The sequence below is a fragment of the Hylobates moloch genome, unplaced genomic scaffold (genome assembly GCF_009828535.3).
Source record: "Hylobates moloch isolate HMO894 unplaced genomic scaffold, HMol_V3 SCAFFOLD_1, whole genome shotgun sequence".
NCBI classification, from domain to species: domain Eukaryota; kingdom Metazoa; phylum Chordata; class Mammalia; order Primates; family Hylobatidae; genus Hylobates; species Hylobates moloch.
In genome coordinates this window covers 31,876,016-31,902,843 of record NW_026652276.1, presented here as the reverse complement: position 1 = coordinate 31,902,843, position 26,828 = coordinate 31,876,016, and the positions used below count along the sequence as shown (strand labels likewise).

Below are 26,828 nucleotides of genomic sequence, written 5' to 3'. Positions count from 1 at the left end.
GTAAAAATTCATGTCAAACATAAATTTGTATCAGCCCCTTTTGTGGGCTTAGACAAAGTCCCTTGTCCCTTTTTGCCTTTAAAAATCTGCTTGTGGCTGGGCACGGTGGCTCATGCCTGTAATCCCAGCCCTTTGGGAGGCTGAAGCAGGTGGATCACTTGAGGCCAGGAGTTTGAGACCAGCCTGGCCAACATGGTGAAACCGTCTGTACCAAAAATACAAAAATCAGCCAGGCGTGGTGGTGCACGCCTGTAGTCCCAGCTACTCGGGAGCCTGAGGCATGAGAATCCTGTGAACCAGGGAGGTGAAGGTTGCACTGAGCCAAGACTGTGCCACTGCACTCCAGCCTGGGCAACAGAGTAAGACTCTGTCTCAAAAAAACAAAACAAAACAAACAAAAAAAACCTGCTTGTAGCAAAGGCCAAATAGAGCACTTCTCAATGTTTCTCAGGCTGCAGTCCTCAACCTTGACCCAAATAATGTCTCTATATTAATTCTGCCTCATTTTCTTTCCTTAGGTTGACATTTCCAACCATACTGCTTCCTTTATAAATAATTCACCTTCATACTGTACAAGATCTACATGTTATTTTTGCTTCCTAGAATCTTCACACATCCTCTTCACTACATAATTTCCAATAATCATCTAACTCTCAGATCCAAAGTCAGTTCCTTGGGGAAGTTTTCTAGCTCCTGCATGATCTCCCTCCAAAGACTAGGTCAAATTCCGTGAGCTCTGAAAGGTGAACACTCACTGTTCACCTCTCCTTCCTAGCATTTCCATAGTGATAATTTTATATTTATTTGCATGATTATCTGATTAATCTGTCTTCCTCTCTAGACTGTCAGCAGTGCAGAGACTGTGTCTATTTTGTTTATCCTTGCATCAGAAATTCCTGATATTATGCCTTACATATAGCAGATACACAATGATTATTTGTTGAGGGAATGGAGAAATACTGTACATACACATATGTAGTCAGGTTTATCATTCCAGCCCTGGGTTTAGTAGAGCATATGCATAACACACACTACACCTAAATAATTAGTTTGGTGAATGAGTAAATGTTGAACATTTTAGTCTAAGAGCCAAAGAAGCTCTAAATAGAAGGCTACAAGACAACGTTAAAAAAAGATATATATTTTCACTGCCTTGAAGTTTCCTTCTAAATCTGACTCTTTGGTTTACAAAGTTAGGGTTTTTTGTTTTTCAGACAGAATCTCATTCTGTCTCCCAGGCTGGGGTGCATCTGGTATGAACATAGCTCACTGCAGTGTCAACCTCCTTGGCTCAAGTGATGCTCCTGCCTCAGGCCTCTGAGTAGCTGGGACTACAGGTGCATGCCACCATGCCTGGCTAATTTTTTATGTTCCATAGAGACAGAGTCTTGTCAAATTTCTTGGATGGTTTGGAACTCCTGGGCTCAAGCGATCCTTCCGTCTCAGCCTCCCAAAGTGCATATTCCATTTTTGATGAAATACTATAATGCTGATAATTTGTAAGGATGCATTTACCATCCAATCAGAAAGATTACAACATGATAGATGACTGCTTTGGAAAATGCTGCTACTTAATGATGTGTGATAAAAATGCTTTTAGACATTTGGAATCTAAGACGTGTACTAAACTACATTCAGCACTCGATGTCAAGCACAGGAAAATTCAAAGATCTTCAGCATAGGAGTGTGAAAGATCCATATCCTTAAGATATCCTCAAAAGCCAGGAATTACAGTAAGAAGGTCATAATTAAAGATTTCCCTTGTATACCAGGACAATGATTAACTGAAGAGCTATACTTTATGGAAAAATAGACCAATACCAGCACATGCTATACTAATGGCCTCCATCTTTTCATATTACCACTTCATGGTGCATATGTCCTGCCCTTTGCTTTAAAATACACTATGGAGCCAAGGAAACTAAGTTCAAGGAACAGCAGCAAATAAGGACTTATTCAACATATAATTTAAAACTATGGCTTTTAGTCAGTGGTTTCTAACATTTCCCCCACATTCACACCATTCTCAAATTAAACTACTTAAGTAAAAGTAGAAATTAACTCTGAAGAATTATTGATGATAGTTTCCTAGGTGTCACCTTCCACCCATACACCTATACACAAATACCCACACCCACTATACTGGGTTGAATAGTGTCTCCTCAAAGCTCATGTCTACCCAGACATTACAAATAATGTAACATTATTTGGAAATACCTGGCAAATGTGATTAGTTAAGATAAGGACACACTGGATGAGGATGAGCCCTAAATCAAATCAGTGATTTCCTTACAAGAAGAGACACACAAAGAAAGAATGCCATGTAAAGATAGAGGCAGAGTTTGGAGTGATGTGTGTATGTCCTACAAGGAAAGTCAAGGAACTGCAGGCAACCACCAGAAGCTAAGAAGAGGCAAAGAAGGATTCCCTAGAACCTTCACAGGAAGTATGATCTTGACGCCTTAATTTTGAACATCTAGCCTCCAGAACTGTGTAATAAGAAACACCTGTTATTTTAAGCCACACAATTAGTGGCTTAAAATACAGCGGCCCTAGGAAACTAATATATCCATAAACATATGCAACTAAGAATCATAGTTATCGCATGACTTGTAATCTCTATTTCAAGTTTCTCCTTTTCCAGTTGGAAGTCCTTTGATGAATTCAACCTATTGTAACTAAGGTAGGCAGCAACATTTTCCATACTTTACCTGCTACGCAAAGTCCTGTCAATATCTGAATTTATTACCTCCTTTATCCTTGATAGTACTGGGAGATATGAATGCATCACATATTCAGATAACCCAATGGCATTTAGGATGGCAGTAATCAAATTTGGGCGGATCACGAGGTTAGGAGATCAAGACCATCCTGGCTAATACGGTGAGACTCCATTTCAAAAAAAAAAAAAAAAAAATCTCAAAAAAAAAAAAATCTCAAAAAACATCTCAAAAAAAAAAAATCTCGAAAAACAACATCTCAAAAAACAAACAAACAAACAAAACGTAAGAAACTAATCCATAAAAAAGAATGAGATCCTGCCATTTGCAACAACATGGATGGAACTGGAAATCATTATGTTAAGCGAAATAAGCCAGACACAGAAAGATAAATTCATATATTCTCACTCATTTGTGGGAGTTAAAAATTAAAACAATTGGCCGGGCGCGGTGGCTCACGCTTGTAATCCCAGCACTTTGGGAGGCCGAGGCGGGCGGATCACGAGGTCAGGAGATCGAGACCACGGTGAAACCCCGTCTCTACTAAAAATACAAAAAATTAGCCGGGCGTGGTGGCGGGCGCCTGTAGTCCCAGCTACTCGGAGAGGCTGAGGCAGGAGAATGGCGTGAACCCAGGAGGCGGAGCTTGCAGTGAGCCGAGATAGCGCCACTGCACTCCAGCCTGGGCGACAGAGCGAGACTCCGTCTCAAAAAAAAAAAAAAAAAAAAATAAGAATAGGAGGATTACTTATCCTCCAATTGGCAAAAGTAAATACCTCTCTCAAATGATCAAATAGATCAAGATCTGGCATTGCCTGGTATAGAGAAAACAGTTCCTAGACCATTTCCCTTACTCTGGGTAATAAGTAGAGAAACTCTACCTCTTACTCAAAAATGGAAGTCTCTTCAACTCTAACAATAAGAAAATGTGTTGTAGTACACTGTAAAATGACATTCTTTATAAACAAGATGTAGTATCTAAAAAAATTAAGGCTGGGCGCAGTGGCTCATGTCTGTAATCCCAGCACTTTGGGAGGCTGACATGAGCAGATCGCCTGAGGTCAGGAGTTCGAGACCAGCCTGGCCAGCATGGCGAAACCCCATCTCTACTAAAAATACAAAAATTTGCCAGGTATGATGGCGGGCACCTGTAATCCTAGCTGTTCAGGAGGCTGAAGCAGGAAAATCGCTTGAACCCAGGAGATGGAGGTTGCAGTGAGCCGAGATCGCACCACTGCACTCCAGTCTGGGCAACAAGAGCGAGACTCCGTCTTAAAAAGAAAAATTAAGATTCATCTTATTGTAGGTACTGAAGTGGGAAATAACTATTTTAAGTATAAAAAGCTTCAGATATAATATAACTGAAAAAAGATATAAAATTACTTCTAATAGAGCTCAACTATGAAAAGACTATATTAAAAAGATGGCAAGAAAATATACTCTGAGCAATATAGTTATTTCTTTTCTTTTTTTTTCTCTTTTTTTGAGACACAGTCTCACTTTGTCACCAGGCTGGAGTGCAGTGGCACGATCTTGGCTCACTGCAACCTCCGCCTCCCAGGATCAAGCAATTCTCCTGCCTCAGCCTCCCAAGTAGCTGGGACTACAGGTATGTGCCACCACGCCCAGGTAATTTTTGTATTTTTTAGTAGAGACGGGGTTTCACCATGTTGGTCAGGATGGTCTCGATCTCTTGACCTCATGATCCACCCGCCTCGGCCTCCCAAAGTGCTGGGATTACGGGCGTAAGCCACCACGCCCAGCCTTTTTTTTTCTCTTTTATTAGGATGTCTAATACATTTTGAAATGGCTATTGAAAATAAAAGAGACTTAGGAGACATAATAACCAAATGTAATTTATGGACTTTGGATACAGGTTTTAACAAATTAATCATAAAAAGATAATTTTGAGACAACTGCAGAAATTTGAATATGGATAGAGAATTTCAAGACTAACAAACTATGGTTAACAGTATTAAATGTGATAATAAAGTGGTAGGTATCTTAAAAGGCTTATCAATGAAATATAAAGAACTATTTACAGTTAAAATAACAATCACTAGAAACTGCTTTACAAATGCCTAGAAAAAGAAAGTGTGTCAGGAAAAGGAATAACAAAAGAATTAGCAAAATTTTGAGAACTGTTAAAGCTGAGAATATGTGGGTTCACTTTACTATGCTTTCTATATTTCTGAAGTTTTCCACAATAAAAGTAGATGGGGGAAAAGACCAATTATTATAGAACTGTCATTCTTATCTCTGGCTCTTAACTTAAAGTGGGACTTTTTAACACATAAAGGCAAAGAGACGAGGAAACCAATATGATAGCCATACTTTTCTACCTGATAATTGAGACATAAAGTTTGTCAAATATTTGTCTGATCTGAGACACTTACAGATAATTTCTATTCTCTATTTTAAGGAAAACAAAAATACAAAAAAACTTGAATAAAAGCTGAAATATTTTTCAAAATCCCATCTTCTCAACAGAAATATAGTTTTCATTTATACCCTTCACATCTTTTTTCTATAAAATCATACTGTACTATAATTTTAGTGTCATTTTTCCACTTAATATTTCAATATAAGCATGTTTCCATATGATTATATACTTTCTACATACATAATTTTGTATAGTTACATATTAGATCTTGTACCACAATTTATTAATATATTCACTTATATAATATTAGGTTTTAGGCTTATATTAGAGTTATAAAGGAAAAAGTAAACTATGTATATAATATTTATTATAATTAAATATTTAATAATTATTATATATAATATTGTCATTCACAGGAATCCAAAATTATACTGAAAACATCAACTTAGAATATGCTTGTAACAAACAATGTTTTCTCATTATTGAGAAGTGACTATTGAAAATATTGAGGGTAAAAAATTTACTTTTTATGTGATTAGTTTGCCAGCCTAACTGTAGTTTTTCAATTATGATATCCAATTAAGAAAGGATAGTTGCATGTCACAGGAGATAATTATCATTAGTAGAAATAAATAGCATGGCAATAATTCATTGGAATTTAATTTCATGTCATATTCTGGGACTCATTAAAGCAAAAACAAAACAAACAATGACAAAAATCTAGACACTATTTCAAGTAGGAATTCACTTTCTCAAAGATAATACCCCATGGGATAAACAAGGATTAATTTATAACATTTTATCTTCATTTTAGAGTATGAGATCTGAAAACCAAAAACTATCCCTATGATAATAAAATGTAATGCTTCATTTGTTTGAAGACTCAATCTTCTTAGTTGCACAGTTCCTGGTGAGTGATCTGAGACCATACTGCCAAGATTAATAAAGCTAAAAAAAAAAAAAAAACTCTGACACTTTTCTAGGAGATATTGTTATTAAATAAAAGATAGGAGTTAGTAATCAATAAATAGCAAGTGTGCAAACATGCCCTGGGAAATAATTAACCAGGTAGGTTTACTTTAAATGCACTGTGAGGACAGATCATTACAATTAATACTTAAAATTATGAAGAATTCATATTTAAGTATGAGTTAATACTTAAATACTTAAGAGAATTATATCAAACAAAAGTTCTATATGATCCACAAAAATTAGTATACAAACAGAATGAGGCTAACCTTTAAAAATTAAAAATTTAAATTTCTTCTAACTTAATTATATACAAAAATTATGATATAATGTGATATAAAGCTATAATAAGCATGCTTTATTAGAAGAACTGTAACTTTTCATTTATGAGATTCCTTATCTGGCAACATCAACTATATATATAGAATGTAGCTGAAATGTTTAAAAGGCCTTTAAATAACAAAAAGAGATCTCAGTAAGTTTATGCATGAAAGTTCACTCCTGTTCCTTTTTTTTTTTTTTTTTTTTTGAGACAGTGTGTTGCTCTGTCACCTAGGCTGGAGTGCAGTGGCACGGTCATGGCTCACTGCAGCCCTGACCTCCTGGGACCAAGCAATCCTCCCACTTCAGCGTCCCAAGCAGCTGAGACCGCATGCATCAACACATCTGGTTCATTTTTTTTATTTTTGTAGAGATGGAGTCTTCCTATGTTGCCCAAGCTGGATTTGAACTGCTGGTGATCCTCCTGCATCAGCCTTTCAAATTATTGGAATTAACAGGCATGAGCCACCATGCCTGGCCATCCTCCTGTTATTTTTAAGAGAGGACTTCTCTCTTATAGATTTTTTAAAATATCTCTTATTACAGAGACATCTGTGTCATCTATCACGTTGGTTATCTGATTTTCTAGTCCAGAGTCAAATTATGAAGAGAAGCAGAAGTGCAAGCGACAGCCACGAAAGCAACAAATAGAATATCAATCTGACTACAGAGAAGAAAAAATATGTTAAGTACAAAATATTCCTTATGAATGCTGAGTATGGGCAAGAAATCATGAACAACATTTCATTCATTCAACAAATAGTAATTCATGCCCATGATGTGACTCTCTGATCCAAGTACTAAGGAAAACAACAGTTCAGTAAGATAGACCAAAAAATTCTTACTCTCCTGAAGCTTATGTTCAAGTCCAGGAAGACAGACAATAAGCACGTAAAAAATTAACAAAATAACATCACATTTGTTACCTCATTTATCTTCACAACACAACCCAGAAAACAGGCTGTTCTCATTCTATCTGATTCAGATGCTGTGCAAAATCACAATACTACCAATTGGTCAATTTGGGATTGAACTGTGATCTAATTCCAAAGTAATATTCTTAACAATGAAAATTTTATTTATAACACTTGATCAAGGTTTAAAATTATACATTTGTGTGATCATTTAGTTAGTGTCATTTTTTTCACAACCAGACTTTATATCACAAAGATAGAAATTCCATCTGGTTTTGTTCATTATCATATACCTGGTATCCAATCCAAATGCCTGGCACACAGAAGTCACTCAGTAGGTACTAGTTAATTATTCAGTGAATTGTTTTATAGATATACAGCTATTTATCTCAGTAACCCTTGAGAATGTGATCATGGTGATGAACCTGAGTTATCAAAAAAATTAAGTTCAGCTCTTCCCCATCTTACAAGATGGCAGGTGAAAAAGTTGAGAAGCTGGATACTAAGGAGAAGAAGCCTGAAGGCAAGAAGGCTGACGCTAGTGGCAAGGTGAAAAGGGGTAACTTCAAGCTAAAAATCCAAAGGCCGAAATCCTGTCATTGTCAGAAGAATTGGCGGATATTCCCCATCTGCTACGTATTCTAGGAAAGACATGCATAAAAGGAAATACTCACCCAATGAATCCAAGATTGAAAACAGAAAGGTTCTTGCAGCCATTAGAAAATCAGTTGGTGGTGACAAGAACAGTGGTACCCAGGTGGTTAAACTTCACAAATTGCCTTGATATTATCTTAGGGAAGACGTGCCTTGAAAGCTGTTGAGCCACAGCAAATAACTGCAAGCCAGTTAGCATGTGAGAAAACTGCAAGCCAGCTCCCAGGAGCATGCTGATCATCCTCACTGGCCGCCACAGAAGCAAGACGGTGATTTTCCTGAAGCAGGTGGGCATTGGCTTGTTACTTGTAACTGGATCTCTGGTCCTCAATCGAGTTCCTCTATGAGGAACACACCAGAAATGTGCCATCACCACCTCCACAAAAATTGCTCTCAGCAATATGAAATCCTCAAACATCATACTGATGCTTACTTTAAGAAGCAGCAGCTGTGGAAGCCCAGACATCAGGGAGGTGGGGTTTTCAACACCAAAAAAGAGACATATGAAATTACAGAGTAGTGTAAGGTTGATCAGGAAGCTGTGGACTTGCAAATGTTACCAAAAATCAAAGCTATTCCTCAGTTCCAGGGCTACCTGCAATCTGTGTTTGCCCTGATGAATGGAATTTACCCTCACAAATGGATGTCCTAAATTTCTTAAGCAGAATCTCATTAAATGACTGATACATTTTGGGGAGAAAATTAAGTTCAGTGCCACCCAAAAAAGGCAATGTGTAATACATTTTATTTAAACAATTCTTCCCAAAAGTTTAATTGAAAAAGTTTTTGGAACTTAAGTGGAATCCACAGTCCTCTTACTGTCATGGATACCTCTTCCCATATAGTTTCTAGGGTAGGGTTTAAAGTCACTAAGACACATTGAGTACAGTAATTTCCCTCTATTTACCAATTCTCTTGATTTAGGCTAACATAAAATTATTACATCCAAAAGAGCAAAACAGTGATGTTATAAAGACACATATTAGGTTGGACTGAAACCTTTATGTTTTTACTGTGTATTTGTTTGAAAAAATAGAATTCCTTAAAATATTTAAAATGGAAGAATATTAACACTAGTAACTACTTTAGAAAATATGTTCCATTAAATTTAAAATAAAGAAGTGAGGTGTAAAGAGATTAACACACCTGCCCAAGTCACAAAATGTCTAAAGCAAACAAAATATATAAAAGCTGTGTATTCTCATAACTACTTTGCCCTCAAGCCACTAAATTATAAAAACACTATAATTGATTAAAAATAAAAAGTTAAAATCTTTTTGGGAAGAGGGGTGCAGGGGAGATTAAATGTCCCAAGATGGTCTTTTGAGGAGATAGATTTTTGTATGAGAATAAAACCCAAAGGTGTGTTTATGCTGATTTTTAGAGTGCTTGATTTAGTTACAGAGTCCCAAAGGCAAGTAGACCAAAGGCAAGAAAGAAAACAACTTCCCAAGAGATGATGGAAAAATAGTGCCTCACTGACTCCTAGTAACTGTATAATGAATGTCTTTAGTAACAGCTGGCCTACTGTGCCATCTACACAGTTGTGTGCAAAGGGATACCTACAAATGCCCTCAAATTCTTATCCTAATTCAGGCCACATTGAAGCGCTTTTTTTAAACAGTAAGAATAGCTGAATCAATGACTAGTATACTATCTAAGATAAGAAATAAATAAGACTATATCTAAAAGTTTAATATACTTTATGTCCTCACATTACAATATCAATGGCTAACATTAGGCTGTTTCTTATGTGCCACGTTTTGTTCTGAGTTTTTATAAATGCTATTTCATTTACTTCTCACACAACCATATACTGTCTCCCAATATCTGGTATGTTTACTGTAAGACATACATTTGAACTCTTTGTCAGTGACCTGTTGAGTAGCATACTACATTTTAACAGGCCCAACATTTACCCTTTAAGATAATATTATTGTAGAACTTGGATTAGAGGGGACACTGAGTGACTGTCAAATGTGGGTTAAGACTATAAATTTTTTGAAACAGAGAATATAAATATTTAGGCACCAAAATAATTTTTAAAATCATGTAAAACAAAGTATATATTATCACAGTAAATTACCAAATGTCCTGCTTTGTTGTTTTTTGGGGGTTTTTGAGACAGGGTCTCACTCTGTCACCAAGGCTGGAGTGCAAGTGGCATGATCATGGCTCACTGCAGCCTCAACTGTCCTGGCTCAAGAGATCCTCCCACCTCAGCTTCCTGAATAGCTGGGACTACAGGTGTGTACCACCATGCCCAGCTAATTTTAAAAAATTTTTGTAGAGATGAGGTCTCACTATATTGTCCAGGCTGGTCTCAAACTCCTGGGCTCAAGCCATTCTCCTGCCTTAGCCTCCCAAAGTCTTGGGATTACAGGCATGAGCCACCATGCCCAGCCATGTTATTTTTAAATACATCTTTTTACCTATATCTATAAACATTCTGCAACTTCCTATTATTATATTGCTACTATAATATGTAATGTTTGCATTAATTTACACATTTCAGCTCAGTGTGCACCTCAAAATTCACAACTAAATTTAAGAGTGCTTTTCAGGTCACAGAGGACAATTAACTGTAGCTATTGGTCCTTTCCTTTAGACATTTTTCATTGCCTTCTAAAAGTATATAAGATGACTTTTACCAGGAAAGAACAGACATCTGAGATTAAGACAGATTTGACAGATAAAGGGTAAGGATTATAAACTCAACAACTAGATCAGTCCCCATCACCAAATTTTAAGGTAACATGAAATAAGATTTAATTCTTTGTTTCCATACCAACAAACTAAATATCACATTCCTGTGGGACTAGTCAAATTTTCTTCATAGGTTTAGGATGAATAATGTCATTTAAGTATTTTTTCAAAACTATGAAGGCAAATGTGACTTCCTATGTGACTATTTTCTATTTATCCTTTTTGAAGTATATAGTTTATATCCTATATTTCTTAACCTTTTAAAAAATATGAAATATAAGATACATATGCATAAGTACTTAAAGCATTTATCTCACGTTTAGCTTGTAAATATGAAGCAGTAACTCCCCTTACTCTTCCACTTTCCCATAACCACCACTCACAAGTCAAGAAACAGAGCATTATTAGCACTCAGGAAATGCCCCCTCTTATGTGAAGCTCTTCTATTATACTTAATTTAGGAATAATGAAAGCTAAATCAGTACTTTTTTACTGAGATCCTGAATAATTCAAGCACCTCAGTACAATCTGAATTGATTTCCTCCTTCTGACCTCTATGTTATTGCTGTTATAGACTTTTTTTAGCCCCACTAAACATATTTTACTACGGTTCACTTACACATGCCTATACGGTTACTTACCATTTTATTTGTTCTTGAACCCTTCTTCATCTCAAATTTTCCATCCAGATAATATACTACTGCCCAAAGTATATCCTTTATGTTTAGAGTCTACTAGTCTACTCTCTCAGCCTTGGTTTGTCTCAAAATGTTTGTCCTTCACACTCAGACATGAAAGATGATTTCTCTGTGTATAGAGTTTCTAGGTAAACAGTTATTTTCTTTCAACATACTAATGGTACCATTCCACTGTACTCTGGCTCCTGTTATTACTATTGAGAAGTCAGCTATCAGTCTAACTATGTTTCAATTAAGATTATGTCTTTCTCCCACTTCTGGTTGCTTTTGGACATTCCATTTATCTTTGTTTTTTCACATTTCCTCTATGTCCAGAGGTAGATTTCTTTTTAGTTGTCCTGATCCAAAACATGTGTTTGGCTTTCTGAATGTGGTGTCTTTCATCAGTTCAAGTAATTTCTCAGTCACTCTCTCTTCAAATATTGCTTCTATTTCATTCTATAGTGCTTCTTCCACATCTCCAACTAAGTATCATATTAGACCTTCGCACTATATTCTCTACATTTTAAAATGACTCTTCGGTATTTTCCATTGTTTCATATATTTTGCTACATTTTGGAACTTTTCTTCTAATACTTCTTCTATGTCACACATTCTCTCTTCAATTGTGTCCACTTTCCTGCAGAAACCACTTACTTAGTTATTATATTCAGTATTTTTCAGAAGTCTTTAGCCTTTTTCCAAATGTGCTTATGTAACTTGATATAGTTTGTTCCCTGCTGGCATTTTAAGCCTATCTTTTATTTCTATAATCAGGCTACCATTTTAAAGTGATCAGTGTTTGGTAATTCTAGTATCTGAAAACTTTATGATCTTTTTTTGCTGTCTGTTGTGCGTTCCTTATTCTTAGTCTTCTTGCTCTTTCTCCTTATATGTTTGATTATATTTGACTGTTTGTTAATCCCTGCCCTTCATGAGGATTTCCCAATGCTAAAAAAGGTGCCTTCCTCCAGAGGAAATCTGCATTTGCCTCTGCCACTCCAGAACCACTTAAAACTAGGGATCTCTTGGATCACTCATTGATACAAATTTGGAATGAAAATCCAAGTAAAAAGTCTCCACCATGATCAGAACATCTCAAAGATAGGTTTTTTTTTATCTTCTGCTCTGCTTAGCCCCAAGGCAAATCTCCCTATGGTCCCTAGTGGTGAGGAAAGGGAAACAGTTTTACTTCTAATTTACCTTTACTGTAATGGCATAGGCCCTAAAAGAGAATAGTCCCTACTAAATACAAGGATTTTATTTCATCTTCTCGCCATGGGCAGAGCCAAGGGCTTTGACCTATGTTCATTTTTTTTTTTTTTTTTGAGACAGAGTCTTACTCTGTCACCCAGGCTAAAGGGCAGTGGCATGATCTTGGCTCACTGCAACCTCAGCCTCCTGGATTCAGGAGATTCTCGTGCCTCAGCCTCCCGAGTAGCTGGGACTACAGGCATGTACCACTACACCCAGCTAATTTTTGTATTTTTAGTAGAGGCGGGGTTTTGCCATGTTGGCCAGGCTGGTCTTGAACTCCTGGCCTCAAGCCATTTGCCCATCTCAGCCTCCTAAAGTGCTGGGATTACAGGCATGAGCCATCTCAACTGGCCTGATTTATCTTCTTATCATTCCACAATCTATTAAAACTTCAGCTTGATTTTGCTGGATTTGGTTTTAGTTTCTCTCCTCCCTTCCCCCAAAAGATATCAAAACTTCAATTTAATTTTGTCTAAATTTAGCCTCAAAAAAAACAGACTGCTGTGCTTTGCTGTTTGAGCTCTGGCTTTCTCTCAGCTTTTGGCTTGGCAATTAACATTTGCTAATTTCTCATTTTTGAAATAAACAAAATTTAAAAATAGAATTATCACATAATCCAGCAATTTCACTTCTAGAATACCCAAAACAATTAAAAGCAGGGACTCAAACATATATTTGTTCATCCATGTTAATAGCAGCCTTATTCACAATAGCCAAGAGACAGAAGCAATCAAATATCTATCCACAGATCAAATGCTGTCTATATAAAAATAGAATATTATTCAGCCTTAAAAAGGGAATTTTGACACACAGGCTACAACGTAGATGAATTGTGATATTATGCTAAGTACAATAAGTTTGTCACAAAAGGACAAACACTATGTGATCCCACTTAAAAGGTACCTAGAGTAGTCAAATTCATATAGAAGGTAAAGTGGTAGTTGCCAGGAGCTGACAGCAAGGAAGAAAGGGAAGTATTGTTTAGTGGGTATAGAGTTTCAGTTTGAGAAGATAAAAAAGTTCTGAAGACGGATGGTGATGATGATTACACGACATTTTGATTGTATTTAATGCCATTAAACTTACATTTAAAAATAGTTAAAATGGTAAATTTTTGTTATGTATGTTTTATAATTTTGAAAAATACTTATGAGTTTTCTTACCTGCCCATTTATTATAAATACATAAATACATTAATAGTATTTATATGCTTCTGAGAAGTATTTATATGCTTAACAAGGACATCTTCAGAAAGTGCTTTGTGGTTTAAGTGTCAAGTCTGAAATACCATTAAATAGACCAAGCCCTTACTCCTAAAAACCTCTGAATCTGAAAGATGTTTTCTTCATATACAACTAGGTGAAGGAAAAATAACAAAGGTATTGGAAAATAGCAAGATATAAGAAATAAAATTAGGCCTCATTTGATATTCTACTCTCAGTGTCAAAAGGCTCATAGAGATCCATTTCACATTACTTCAATCCAGATATCTTTGAATCAAAGCTATTCTATATAATGCTATAAAATTGTATCTCAAATTAATTTAAAAAATCTATAGTAATATTCTCAAACATGAGTAACATTAAAAAACTTAAATTTGTAGAATTTCACTACTATGTATTTATTTTATAGAAAGTTCAATTAGAGAATATTTTAAAAGTTGAATTCTTAACTAGTTTTATAAGTATCAATTAAGTACTTTTCATTATAAACATATTTATAGTTAAGGGATTTAAAAAAAAAACTTCTTAGAAACCACTAACACCCTTTCCTAGGGGTGGATTACTCAGGCTCCAAAAATAAAGGGGAGAGGAGAGGAGAGGAGGGAAAATGAGAAGGAAGAAGGGAAAAGGAAAAATGTTTTACTTGTCAAAGCTCCTCAGGCTCCCTTAACTAGTCTTAGTCTATAATCACCTCAGATTAACTAGTCTATAATCTTAATTAGTCTATAATCACCTCAGAAACAAGTGCATCCACACATAATCTATTTCATGCTACTCTTAAGGAACAGGCATATTTTATCCTGTAATAAGATCCCTCCATAACTTTGTGATAAGGTGTTTCCACATTTCTCACCTGTAGCTCCTTCCTTTCCCTTTATTTTAATAAAGATGCTTAAATTTCCTCAATCTTAAAAACAAAAATATTTTATGTGACTTTGTATGTCCCTTTTATCATTGCCTTTAAAATCAGTGGCCTTGAAGGGTAATCTTGACTCCCTCTCTGTACTTCTTCTCCAATTCTCTTATTAATTCACTCTTACCTCTTTCTCCATCATGCTCTTTGTCAAAGTCTCTCTTGCCAAAGTCTCAACACATTACTGACAAAACCAATAGATATTTTCAGTACTCTCTTTGGCATACTAAACAATAGACCACGTTTCCTCAAAATTTGCTACTTTTCCTTCAGTGTTATTATTCTTCTTATCTGCAATATAGTCTGGTTTCTATGTTTCTGGTTAAATAGATTTATAGATTTCTTTATACATATTATCACAAATTGTGGAATCTTTACAAAACATTTTAATGAAATCAGGAGTCAGGAGTATCCCCCCAAATCTTTTGTTTTACATGGTAGTTTGCTGGTTATCTGGTAACAAAACACTTATAAGAGCTATTAAGCTTAAAGATAAATTATGCATTTTAGATAACTATCAATTGTTCTAAATTTGATCACTTTCTCTTTGATAAAAAGTAGATATAAAGTATTACATTATCTAGCAAATGTTAGAAAATAAATACCTTTCCTTCAAGGAAAATATGATATTTTTACAACAAATGGGAAAATAAACGCTTTTTGAAACACACATTATGTACCAACTATTTTAAAAAGAGTTCACTGTTGCCAAAAATGTAATTAATTAAAACACGTATCAGCACACTTCAAAAAACATGAAGAACAAAATTTTTATCTGCTTTTAAACCTATCAAAACATTTTCATGGGTTTTGAACTTGTTAAAAACTTTCAAAAGCAAACCTTTTCAATTAGGTTGTAGCAACAACTAATTGACATGAGGAAAGACAGTATTCAGTAGCTGATTTCAACAAAAACCTTTGAACTACTAGTAGACAGAATTAAAAAATGTAATTTGGTAAGCATGGCCAATTTTCCATTTCTTTCATTTGGATCTACATATCTTTATGAGGTATCTTTTTCAAGTGTAACAGTTATTAAAAGCCAGTATTCAAACAACTACACACAATTCAATTTTTATTACATAATATTTTATTAAGTAGTTACATGTTTCACCAACCAGACTGTGAGTTATTCACAAGTGAAGACTTCTGTCTTCATATTTGTGTCCCTAGGACTTGACTATGTGGCATACAATAAATAATTATGCAATCAATGCTTTGCAAATGAATGACCAGAAATACAGGCAAGTATATTAAAATGAAAATTCACAAACACATGAACACACACGTAACTATGTGTGCAACTGTGTAGTACTTGATTAAGTAAACAAAGTATTATCTAAAATGGGATTAGCCCCAAATCACAATGCTTATACACCAATTTGATGTGTTTTATGGGCCAGCTTAAAATACATTCACCTACATTATGACTTTCCTAATTAGGATACGTTCTCATAAATGAAAATATCATAGTTATCCTATACAATATGTAAGAATCTTTACTTTCAACGTGTTTTATCACTGATATGAGGAATGAATATAAAGTCGAGAAAAAATAAAGCAAAACCAATAGAACTGTTCCCACAATAGAACAATGGATACATAACTCAACATAAAACAGTAAAAGTATTAAAGATTAGATGTTCAAAATAACCAATTAGAAATAAAAATCAAATGTCAGCTTTTTATTTTTTATTGTTTATTTATTTATTTTTTTGGAGACAGAGTCTTGCTCTGTTGCCCAGGCTGGAGTGCAGTGGTGTGATCTTGGCTCACTGCAACCTCCATCTCCCAGGTTCAAGTGATTCTTGTGCCTCAGGCTCTTGAGTAGCTGGTACTACAGGAGCACACCACCACGCCCGGCTAATTTTTTGTATTTTTAGTAGAGACGGGGTTTCTCCACGTTGGCCAGGCTGATCTCGAACTCCTGAGCTCATGCAATCTGCCCACCTCAGCTTTTCATTTTAAGACTTTGTTTACATCCACTAATTTCACAAAGAATTTGATGGCTACTTAGCATAATTTTCACCATGGTATAAATTTTCATTTTATGCTATATTAGAAAGTTATTAAAATAATAAATTATATAATTTTAATACAAATATTTCCCAAAATTACACTTAGTTCTCTATGGTAATTAAAGCAAAGAAGCCAACATTCCAATTTTATCTGAAAAAAATTAGACAATGCACACATAAAATGATATTCTATTAGTACGTCTTCTAATTTTATCTTCAAAAGGAAAAGTTCTAAGGGAAAAGGAAACAAAGCACAACAAATGCTGTTCCCAAAAAAGGATTAGGATTCATAGTATATATATATATTTGCTAATATAGATAAATTGTTAATGATTATAGGAGTTACTATAGTCAGAAAAAAATTTACCTTATATAAAGCTAAAATACAAAATGATTAAAACTTAAGCTGAATCTAATGGGTGATAGCTACCAATCTTCTGTGCCTAAACTATATCTAGGGTCTTTTTTCCTCAGAATGCACTGCAACGACAGCATGGAGCTCAAGAATACAAAAGCTACAAAATGGAAGGTATAGTAAATAAGGCAGTACTTCTATAGCAAATGTTATCACCACTATTCTTTTTTTAAGAAACATTATGAAACTTCCCAGAAATCTCTCTCCCTCATTCCTAGATTTATCATTACCTTAATTGTGTAAATTTAATATTATCAAAAAATGTATCCATGGTATATTGATTGTACTCTAGTAGCCCCTAATGTATAAAAAAAGTAGCTATAATACTTAAAATATCAAAACAAAATCAAAATAAGATAAAATAGGCAAAGTTGAATTTAAAAGCTAAGCTATTCCATTGATACCTACCTCCTGTAAATGCCATTAGCCAGACATTTATGGCTACAGGATTTGGAAGAGAGGGGTGATGAAGTTGGGGACAAGTTGAGAGGGGCAATCAAACTGTTGATGATCTCAGTCAACTGTGCACTCTGCAAGGAAACAGTCAACCTTTTACTACTGCTAAGCAAGAAATGTGAGTTAAAGCTCAGATGTATAGTGCCAATTAATGCTTAACTTCTCATGACACGTTTGTATTTTAGTAAATATTTTATTTGACAAAGACAATTTATACAACTGATTTTTCCATTTATTACAAATAAATCTATACTTTAAGTACCCATTCTTTTCCATATCCTTTTTTTATTATCGTTCCTTCATCTACCCATCCCATCATCTAACACATTTGAACCCAGCTAACAGCCTCTATTATCATATTTCCCTTGAGGCAGGAAAATTAATAATTAAAAATCACAGATACAATTTATTAAGTGCCTACTATGTGCCAGGCATTATATTAGGCACCACACATAGAATATTTCAATCTTTACAATTAACCAGCAAAGAAGATAATATTAGAGGTACTGACATCACTATTATTAATAACAGTACAGATAAGTAAATTCTAGCAAAGAAAAAAAGATTAAGTAGCTTGATCAAGGGCTATAAAGCTGGTATGAAATAGAACTAGGATTCAAATTCAGGCCTAAATCTAACAACACACTGTTTCTCAATATTTTTCCTAATTCAAAAGTATCAGGGTTTTTTTTTTAGCACCTAAGATTTCACTGACATTTGTCCCAGACTTAAATATATGTAATAAATATTAAATTATTATAATATGTATAAATATTATTCTCAAAACAATCACAATTATAATAAGCAAAGGCCACATAAAAAGGAATAGTACATTTCTACAAAAGAATGACAACTATTTTCATTACACCTGTAATCCATGTTCATCATAGAAGAATTGGAAAATATAGAGACATTTTAAAAATAAAAGAGAGTCATCTGTAATCATACTTCAAAGAGAAAATCAGAGCTAACATTTAGGTATATATTTCTCCTTCCAGACTAAGTTTTCTGAGTATATGTAAGCATGAGTATACATTCAACATGCACACATATACTTTTAATTAAATCATGCTACATCAATTTTCTAAAACCTGGTTTTCCCACTTAATATAGTGTGACTAACTTTTTAAAAAATACAGACGTAGTTCAACATTTTCAATACTGCAAGATACTCTATTGTGAAATAAAAGGGTATATGAAATAATTATTTTAGAATGCTTCATTTGTATGAAACTAATAACATGCTATTAGAAATGAGACTAAATAATAGAATAAAATTAAGCCTAATATTTTATCCCTTCAAAAAGTCTTTCATGAGAAAGACCTTGAAATGTTTTCACCATTTATTTTCGAGATAGTATGTACCTAATGATGTCATTTTAAAAATTATTACTCAGTTATTAGATTAAAGCTCATTTTTAAAATCACCAATAGAAATGGATTCTTTATCCATTTAGCAAGTAATCGTTAGACATGCAAATAAATTCTGAAGTATCTCATATCTTCCAGTTGGAAACACTAAAACATTCCTGTCATTGTTCCACCTCCAAAAAACATCATCTAAAATCTTTTAAGGCATTGGAAGTTGCTAATTGGATATATGTGAATAATGGGCCAGGAAGGGGGAAATTACAATTCCTATCTTTCCCCAAGAATCAGCCTATTCTGGCCCAATAAAATCTCGCATACCTGAGTCATATGGGGAATATGGGGAATAGAAAAGTCACAGAGAAAATGTGATTAAGAAAAGTAAAATTAAGAGAAGCATAACTTGAACTCTGAAAACAAAAACTAATCAACTGTAAGTTAAAACACTAGCTATTCATAACAAGATTTATAATGTAAATACACCAGTAGCAAATTCATTTTAAGTCACTAAAGCAGAAGTCCCCAACCCCTGGGCTGCTGATGGGTACCTGTCCAAGGCCTGTTAGAAACCAGGCTGCATGACAGGAGGTGGGCAGAGAGCCAGCAAGAATTACCACCTGAGCTCTGCCTCCTGTCAGACCACCCACAGCATTAGATTCTCATAGCAGCGCAAACCATACTGTGAAGTGCACGTGCAAGGGATCTAGGCTGCTGCTCCTTATAAGACTCTAATGCCTGATGATCTGAGGTGGAACAGTTTCATCTCAAAACCATACCCCTATCCCCACCCTGCGGAAAAATTGTCTTCCACAAAACCAGTCCCTCATGCCAAACACGTTGGGAATAGCTGACCTAAAGTACTAAAAACAAGGTATTAATACTTTTCAATTTATGAACTATATATTATCTAACAATGCAACCATGTATTAATACTATGAATCAATAAGTTATTTTTTTAAATGATCGTCTACAACTCAACAGTGCCTTTATATTTTAACTTCCAACTCCAACAAAACTACTTTAGTCAAGCCAAAAGAATACGAGTGAACAGTTATATATCAGTACATTATCCTAAGAAAACCATGCATAATAATGGGCTTGCCATATCTACCACTTAACTCACTCCTAGACTATCTTCCTCAACAAGTTTTTTTGTTTCAGACAGTGTCTCGTTCTGTCATCCGGGCTACTGCAATCTCTGCCACCTGGGCTCAAGTGATCCTTCCACCTCAGCCTCCTGAGTAGCTGGGACTATAGGTGTGTGCCACCAAGGCCAGCTACTTTTTGTATTTTTTGTAGAGACAGGGTCTCCCTATGTTGCCCAGGCTGATCTCAAACTCCTGGGCTCAAGCAATCTGCCCACCTTGGTCTCCCAAAGTGCTGGGATTACAGGCATGAGCTACCATGCCCGGCCAACAAGTATTTAAAAACAACTTAAGCTTTTAAAACTTGGCCTATAAAAAGCATTATTACCACATTTCAAGAACAAATGCCTTGTTCATAGGCAATTTATTAACAACCTCTACAAGTAATTGCTTCTGCCCTTTCTGCATCTTTTACTTCTGCTCTCCTTACATGGAGCCATTACTGCTCTCACAACTCTTTGGTTCCCTATACTATCAAAGGCCCTGACAGTTTCATCAGCAATCAGACCTAAAATGCTACCCAGGACCAGCTTCATGGGCATGCAACCTGTGCACCAGGCTGAGCGCAGATGGAGGCTATGCTTGCTTAGTGCTCTGCTGTCACTGTCTTTAAATTCATAACTGTTTTTAACAAAGGGCTCCACAACTTCATTTTGCACTAGGATCTGCAAATTAGGCAGTTCTGATGTCATCTCGGGTCCAACCTAAAAAAACTGGGGATATCAAGGAGAAAGGAAAAAGTACAAGAAATCTCTTTTAGAAATGAAAATATCTTAGAATTAATTTAATCAGATTACAATTTCCAATGAATAAGTAGTGACCTAAAGATGGTGAAAGTAGATTTGACTGAGTAAGCAAATAAATTACTCTAGAATGTGAAACAACTAGGGTCAAACCGAACAAGGGTTGATCCTATTGGATGAGGGGAGGGGAAAGAAAGAGGAAAGTGGGAATATAGAAATATAACAAAAACTAATTTAAATCAATGCTTATATGGTCAAGTGCATTAAAATTTGACATCAGATAATTACCAAACAGCTTTCTAAATTACAAATTATTCATAAGTGCTTTGATTATGCATTCCAATTAAGAAAAACTCTGGGCAATTATAAATTTAACAAATACAGGGTGGAAGAAATTATACCATATTTTGGTTTACCAGGAATAAGACAGTAACCTGTATTTAGTTATTTCCTTGTATGTCAGAAAAACTCAGGAAAATTAGATGCAAGCAGGCATGAATCTGTATAATTTCCCAGAGGAACAATGTAATGATGCAACTATGGTGAAGAATGGCTCAGCTTTAAAGTAAAAATGTCCTAGATTCAGCTTTCTACATATGGCTAGCCAGTTTTCCCAGCACCATTTATTAAATAGTGGATCTTTTCCCCATTTCTTGTTTTTGTCAGGTTTGGCAAAGATCAGATGGTTGTAGATATGTGGTATTATTTCTGAGGGCTCTGTTCTGTTCCATTGGTCTATGTCTCTGTTTTGGTACCAGTACCATGCTGTTTAGCCTTGTAGTATAGTTTGAAGTCAGGTAGCGTAATGCCTCCAGCTTTGTTCTTTTGGCTTAGGACTGTCTTGGCAATGCGGGCTCTTTTGTGGTAACTGGATCCCTTCCTTACACCTTATACAAAAATCAATTCAAGACGGATTAAAGACTTACATGTTAGACCTAAAACCATAAAAACCCTAAAAGAAAACCTAGGCAATACCATTCAAGACATAGGCATGGGCAAGGACTTCATGTCTAAAACACCAAAAGCAATGGCAACAGAAGCCAAAATTGACAAATGGGATCTAATTAAACTAAAGAGCTTCTGCACAGCAAAAGAAACTACCATCAGAGTGAACAGACAACCTACAGAATGGGAGAAAATTTTTGCAATCTACCTATCTGACAAAGGGCTAATATCCAAAATCTACAAAGAACTCAAACAAATTTACGAAAAAAAACCAAACAACCCCATCGACAAGTGGGAGAAGGATATGAACAGACACTTCTCAAAAGAAGACATTTATGCAGCCAACAGATACGTGAAAAAATGCTCATCATCACTGGCCATCAGAGAAATGCAAATCAAAACCACAATGAGATACCATCTCACACCAGTTAGAATGGTGATCATTAACAAGTCAGGAAAAAACAGGTGCTTTCAGAAAGGATGTAGAGAAATAGGAACACTTTTACACTGTTGGTGGGACTGTAAACTAGTTCAACCATTGTGGAAGTCAGTGTGGCTATTCCTCAAGGATCTAGAACTAGAAATACCATTTGACCCAGCCATCCCATTACTGGGTATATACCCAAAGGATTATAAATCATGCTGCTATAAAGACACATGCACACGTATGTTTATTGCGGCACTATTCACAATAGCAAAGACTTGGAACCAACCCAAATGTCCATCAATGACAGACTGGATTAAGAAAATGTGGCACATATACACCATGGAATACTATGCAGCCATAAAAAAGGATGAGTTCATGTCCTTTGTAGGGACATGGATGAAGCTGGAAACCATCATTCTCAGCAAACTATCACAAGGACAAAAAACCAAACATCGCATGTTCTCACTCATAGGTGGGAAATGAACAATGAGAACACTTGGACACAGGAAGGGGAACATCACACACCAGGGCCTGTCGTGGGGTGGGGGAAGGGAGGAGGGATAGCATTAGGAGATATACCTAATGTAAATAATGAGTTAATGGGTGCAGCACACCAACATGGCACATGTATACATATGTAACAAACCTGCACATTGTGCACATGTACCCTAGAACTTAAAGTATAATAATAAAAAAGGTCCTAGAAACTGAGTTTGTTTAAGAGCCACTAAGTCTAAATCAAAATAAATTGTTGGATTTCCAAGGACAGATACAGGATAGACTGGCCAGAATAATTAAGCTTGTGGAGTTATCCGCAATAGAATTTAGATACCAAGGAAGGCTTTGGAATCAAAGTAATTGTTAGGAGCTTTTTTGACTTTCCATTTACATAATCATTTTTTATGAACAAATCCATATTCCAATATTATCTTTCACTAAAAATCTTGTTCAATAAATTAGTTAAACAACCATTCAGACATATTAACTGGTACAACTGCTCTCTCTCCTTGAAAAAAATCCAATGATAAACAATTTTGTTAGAAAAAGGATTTTCTAATCCTTGTAAAAATAAATTATCATCCTATAGCCATACCAATTCCATTACTTACATATTATATTTAAATAATTTTAATTATATTGGTATTATAATGGAGACTGGTCATATGTCAAATATTTTAATTGTATTTAATGCCAAATGGCCTAGTTTAATAACCCATATACCAGGAAGATACACATATAATGATGTTTATTTGAATAGTTTACAAAATCAATGAAAAGTCATTTCATACCACTGATACCCTTACTTTGACTTTACCTGTTTTTCGATGTTTCGAAGAAGTAAAGTAGGGCTGCTTGGTGACATTTCAAAATCTTGTTCCGGTACAGGATCTTGACACTCTTGGGGAACCTGAGGATTCCCTAGAATGTTTAGTGAAGCTGCTTGGTCTGCAAATTGCATTTGTTTTTTCAAAATATCTTTTGGAAGTTGACATTCTTCTAGGACCACTATCCCCTAGACAAAAAACAATGAGAAAGTTGAAATGAAAACAAACTGATTATTAAACCACCTTTAATGCTACAATGCACTTGAATCTATGCTTCTGCTTATCCGTTGGAATTCAGAAAATACAAACTTGACAGTTTAACTTTGTAAAGAATTGGCTGGTTTAAAACACGTGTAGCTAAAATAACATGTATGGTTGATAGGTTGGATTTGCAAAATATTTTCTTAACTTACATACCTGCAGTTTTTTTCTAATTGGTTTTAATTATTGGCATTAAAAGCATGACATATTAAAATAAAATTAAAGGCATATTATACACAGAACATGGACATTTCAGAATGAAATCCAGAATATTTCCTGATAGAATCTCCTGATATTTTGGTCACTAGCATTTCTATTTGTGCTTTACATTTGAGCACTCCCAGTTTTCTAAATTAAAACACCAAATTTACAAACATCCAAACAACAATCTAACTCTATCCTAACTCCTTTCAGAGCACCCTAAGGAGCCCTGCCCCTGTTGCTGTCAGCCAGCAACCAGAGATAGGACTGCACCACTGAGAAAAAGTACTCTCTAGGCCAATCAAAGTTCCCACTGCTTTCAGGGTAGCTGTGTTAATAATAAAGACACAAGCTTTCAACTTTGATGGGGTATATTCTGAAATGTAAGGAACTGGGAGAATGAATAGGGATCAAGTTGTCTCTGTACTCTCTGCCTCCTACTCACAAACATACTTATTCCTCAACTGGTTTGCTTGGCTTTCTCCTCCATTCCCCAGCTTCCTCACTCCAACTGTTCTCAACTTTAGCTTCCTCAGAGGCAATGGAGACAACAGAGAAAGAGAAAAAAGGAGTGCAAAGGCATGATCTTAATGGTTTCATAATCAGTTCTCACTGTAAAATTTCTTTCCTTCCTATCCATTCTACCACCCTTCCTCCTGAAAATAATATAGCAATATATACCATATATATATTACACATACACAGATATTATGTTATATATATACTGATATTACATATATTATATATTATATACACACACAGGTTTTACATATATAAACATATAATATATATTTGAAAATATATATATATATATATTTGAAAAATGCTAATAAATTCCTATAGGCTAGTTGGAAAATTATTACACTCCTAATGTGGCTAAAATACTATATTCTTGTAATAAAAAATAAACTAACATATTAATATTAGTGTGCATTATTTCAAAAATGGAAAGAATTAAATGATTGCTGTGGGCCACCTACATCATGCGTAAGTCTTATTTATAAGATGGAAACTGCCTGTAGATAATAACGTGTTGTATATGAGTTTTAGTTTACACTATATAATTTAGAGTATAACTTTACAATGCACATATTCAGTTATGGTATTAAATGTATATTTTATTATTTTGTAGTACAATTTTTGGTAAAAGTAGTAAATGCACTTTTTAAAAAAATCTACATTTTGAATAGTGCTAACATGCTGACTTTTCCAAGGAGAAGGGGAGCCACTTGATCCCAATTACTGTTTTCTTAGAATGAACAAATATGGCCGTCAAGAAATCTGAAGAAACATGCTCAAAAGTTCTTCTTTCATTTGGTATTTTAAAAATTAAATTAGATATAATAGATATGGTATCATCAATCTGAAAAGCTCTTGAGAGTATCCATTCAAAATTTCTGCAAGTCTCTCACTAGGTTTCTCCACAAGTACCTGCATGTAAAAGAAACACAAGTTTCCACTTTATCAATTTAACTGCAATTGTCTTTGGTTTGATTCCAGTTTATAGTATGGGCCAGTCTGTATAGATTGGTCTGATTTCAGTCTGTATAGATTAGTCTGATTTCAGAATCCATATTTATAAATCTGCATCTATAGGAAAACTCTACTCTGAATTTCAAAGTTCTATTTCCAAACCTTTAGAATACTACCTTTCTATAAGTACGAAGCCTGCTATAGTTAGTTTAATAAAGAACTATATTTTTAAAATTCAACCAGGGAGGCAGGGCGTGGTGGTTTACGCCTATAATCCTAGCACTTTGGGAGGCTGAGGCAGGTGGATCACTTGAGGCCAGGAGTTCAACACCAGCCTGGCCAACATAGCAAAATCCTGTCTCTACTAACAGTACAAAAATTGGCTGGGCATCGTGGCACACGCCTGTGTTCCCAGCTACTTGGGAGGCTGAGGCAAAAGAATTGCTTGAACCCAGGAGGAGGAGGTTGCAGTAAGCCGAGATCGCACCACTGCACTCTAGCCTGGGTGACAGAGACTCTGTCAAAAAAAAAAAAAATTAAAATTAAACCAGAGAGACCATCATAGTCAACTTCATAATCTGTTTTTTCCTCCATAAACTACTACCCTGGACAAAACTCTTGGAGTGTGAGGAGAGTGGCCCATTCTGATCCACCACTGCCAAGAATGGAGAGGAAAGGGTTGAATATTTATATTTAATCCTCTGGGGACACAGCAAAGAGTTTCTGTTCTTAAAAAAATTAGTAAAAGGATATTCTGATATGTAAAACAACATAGATAAGACATAAAATATTTTTAGAAAAATGAGTTACAACAACTGAAACAAGTGAAAACTCTAGTATAAGATGAAAGCAGATCAACTGTTTCTGAGAAGAGAACTCCTGACAACGCAGGGTCTTCACAGAGAAAACACTGTGTGAAAAAAGAACTGCCTCAGCAACATCTCTATTATTCACATAAATTCACCAAAGTTAATTTTAAGTAAAACTTTAAATAAAAAATTTAAAACACACAAAAGGTACAATTTAAAATGTGGAAGCCCCTACTGCAGGATAACAAAAGAAATCTAAGAGAAAAACCATTTGATATAGCCAGTGTTCTCCCAAGAAAAATATTTCAATTTTCTTCTGAGGGTGAGAAGAATCTGTTGTCTTATTAGAAAGCTTGAAGCAGGGAAAAGAGGAAATATAGGAATCTGTAATATGTTGACAAAGCTGTCGCAAGAACCACCAAAGGATGTTGCTAATAACTGCTTTCTTCTCCTCTAAATATATATATATATATATATATATAAATTTTTTTTTTTTTTTGAGACA

At 35.0% G+C, this 26,828-nt stretch overlaps 1 protein-coding gene and 1 pseudogene across 6 annotated transcripts in view; one reads left to right on the top strand and one right to left on the bottom strand.

Moving 5' to 3' along the window:
- KANSL1L (KAT8 regulatory NSL complex subunit 1 like) overlaps window positions 1-26,828 on the bottom strand; it is a 178,865-nt gene that overhangs the window by 62,229 nt on the left and 89,808 nt on the right. For all 6 annotated transcript variants that reach the window (XM_032754671.2, XM_032754669.2, XM_058438908.1 and 3 more), the window contains exons 4-5: window positions 23,570-23,767; window positions 17,579-17,700 (exon numbers count right to left, since the gene is read on the bottom strand). In XM_032754671.2, coding sequence (XP_032610562.1) covers window positions 17,579-17,700; window positions 23,570-23,767 — 320 coding nt within the window. The remainder of the gene's footprint in view (window positions 1-17,578; window positions 17,701-23,569; window positions 23,768-26,828) is intronic.
- On the top strand, window positions 7,779-8,709 carry LOC116810364 (large ribosomal subunit protein eL6-like; annotated as a pseudogene).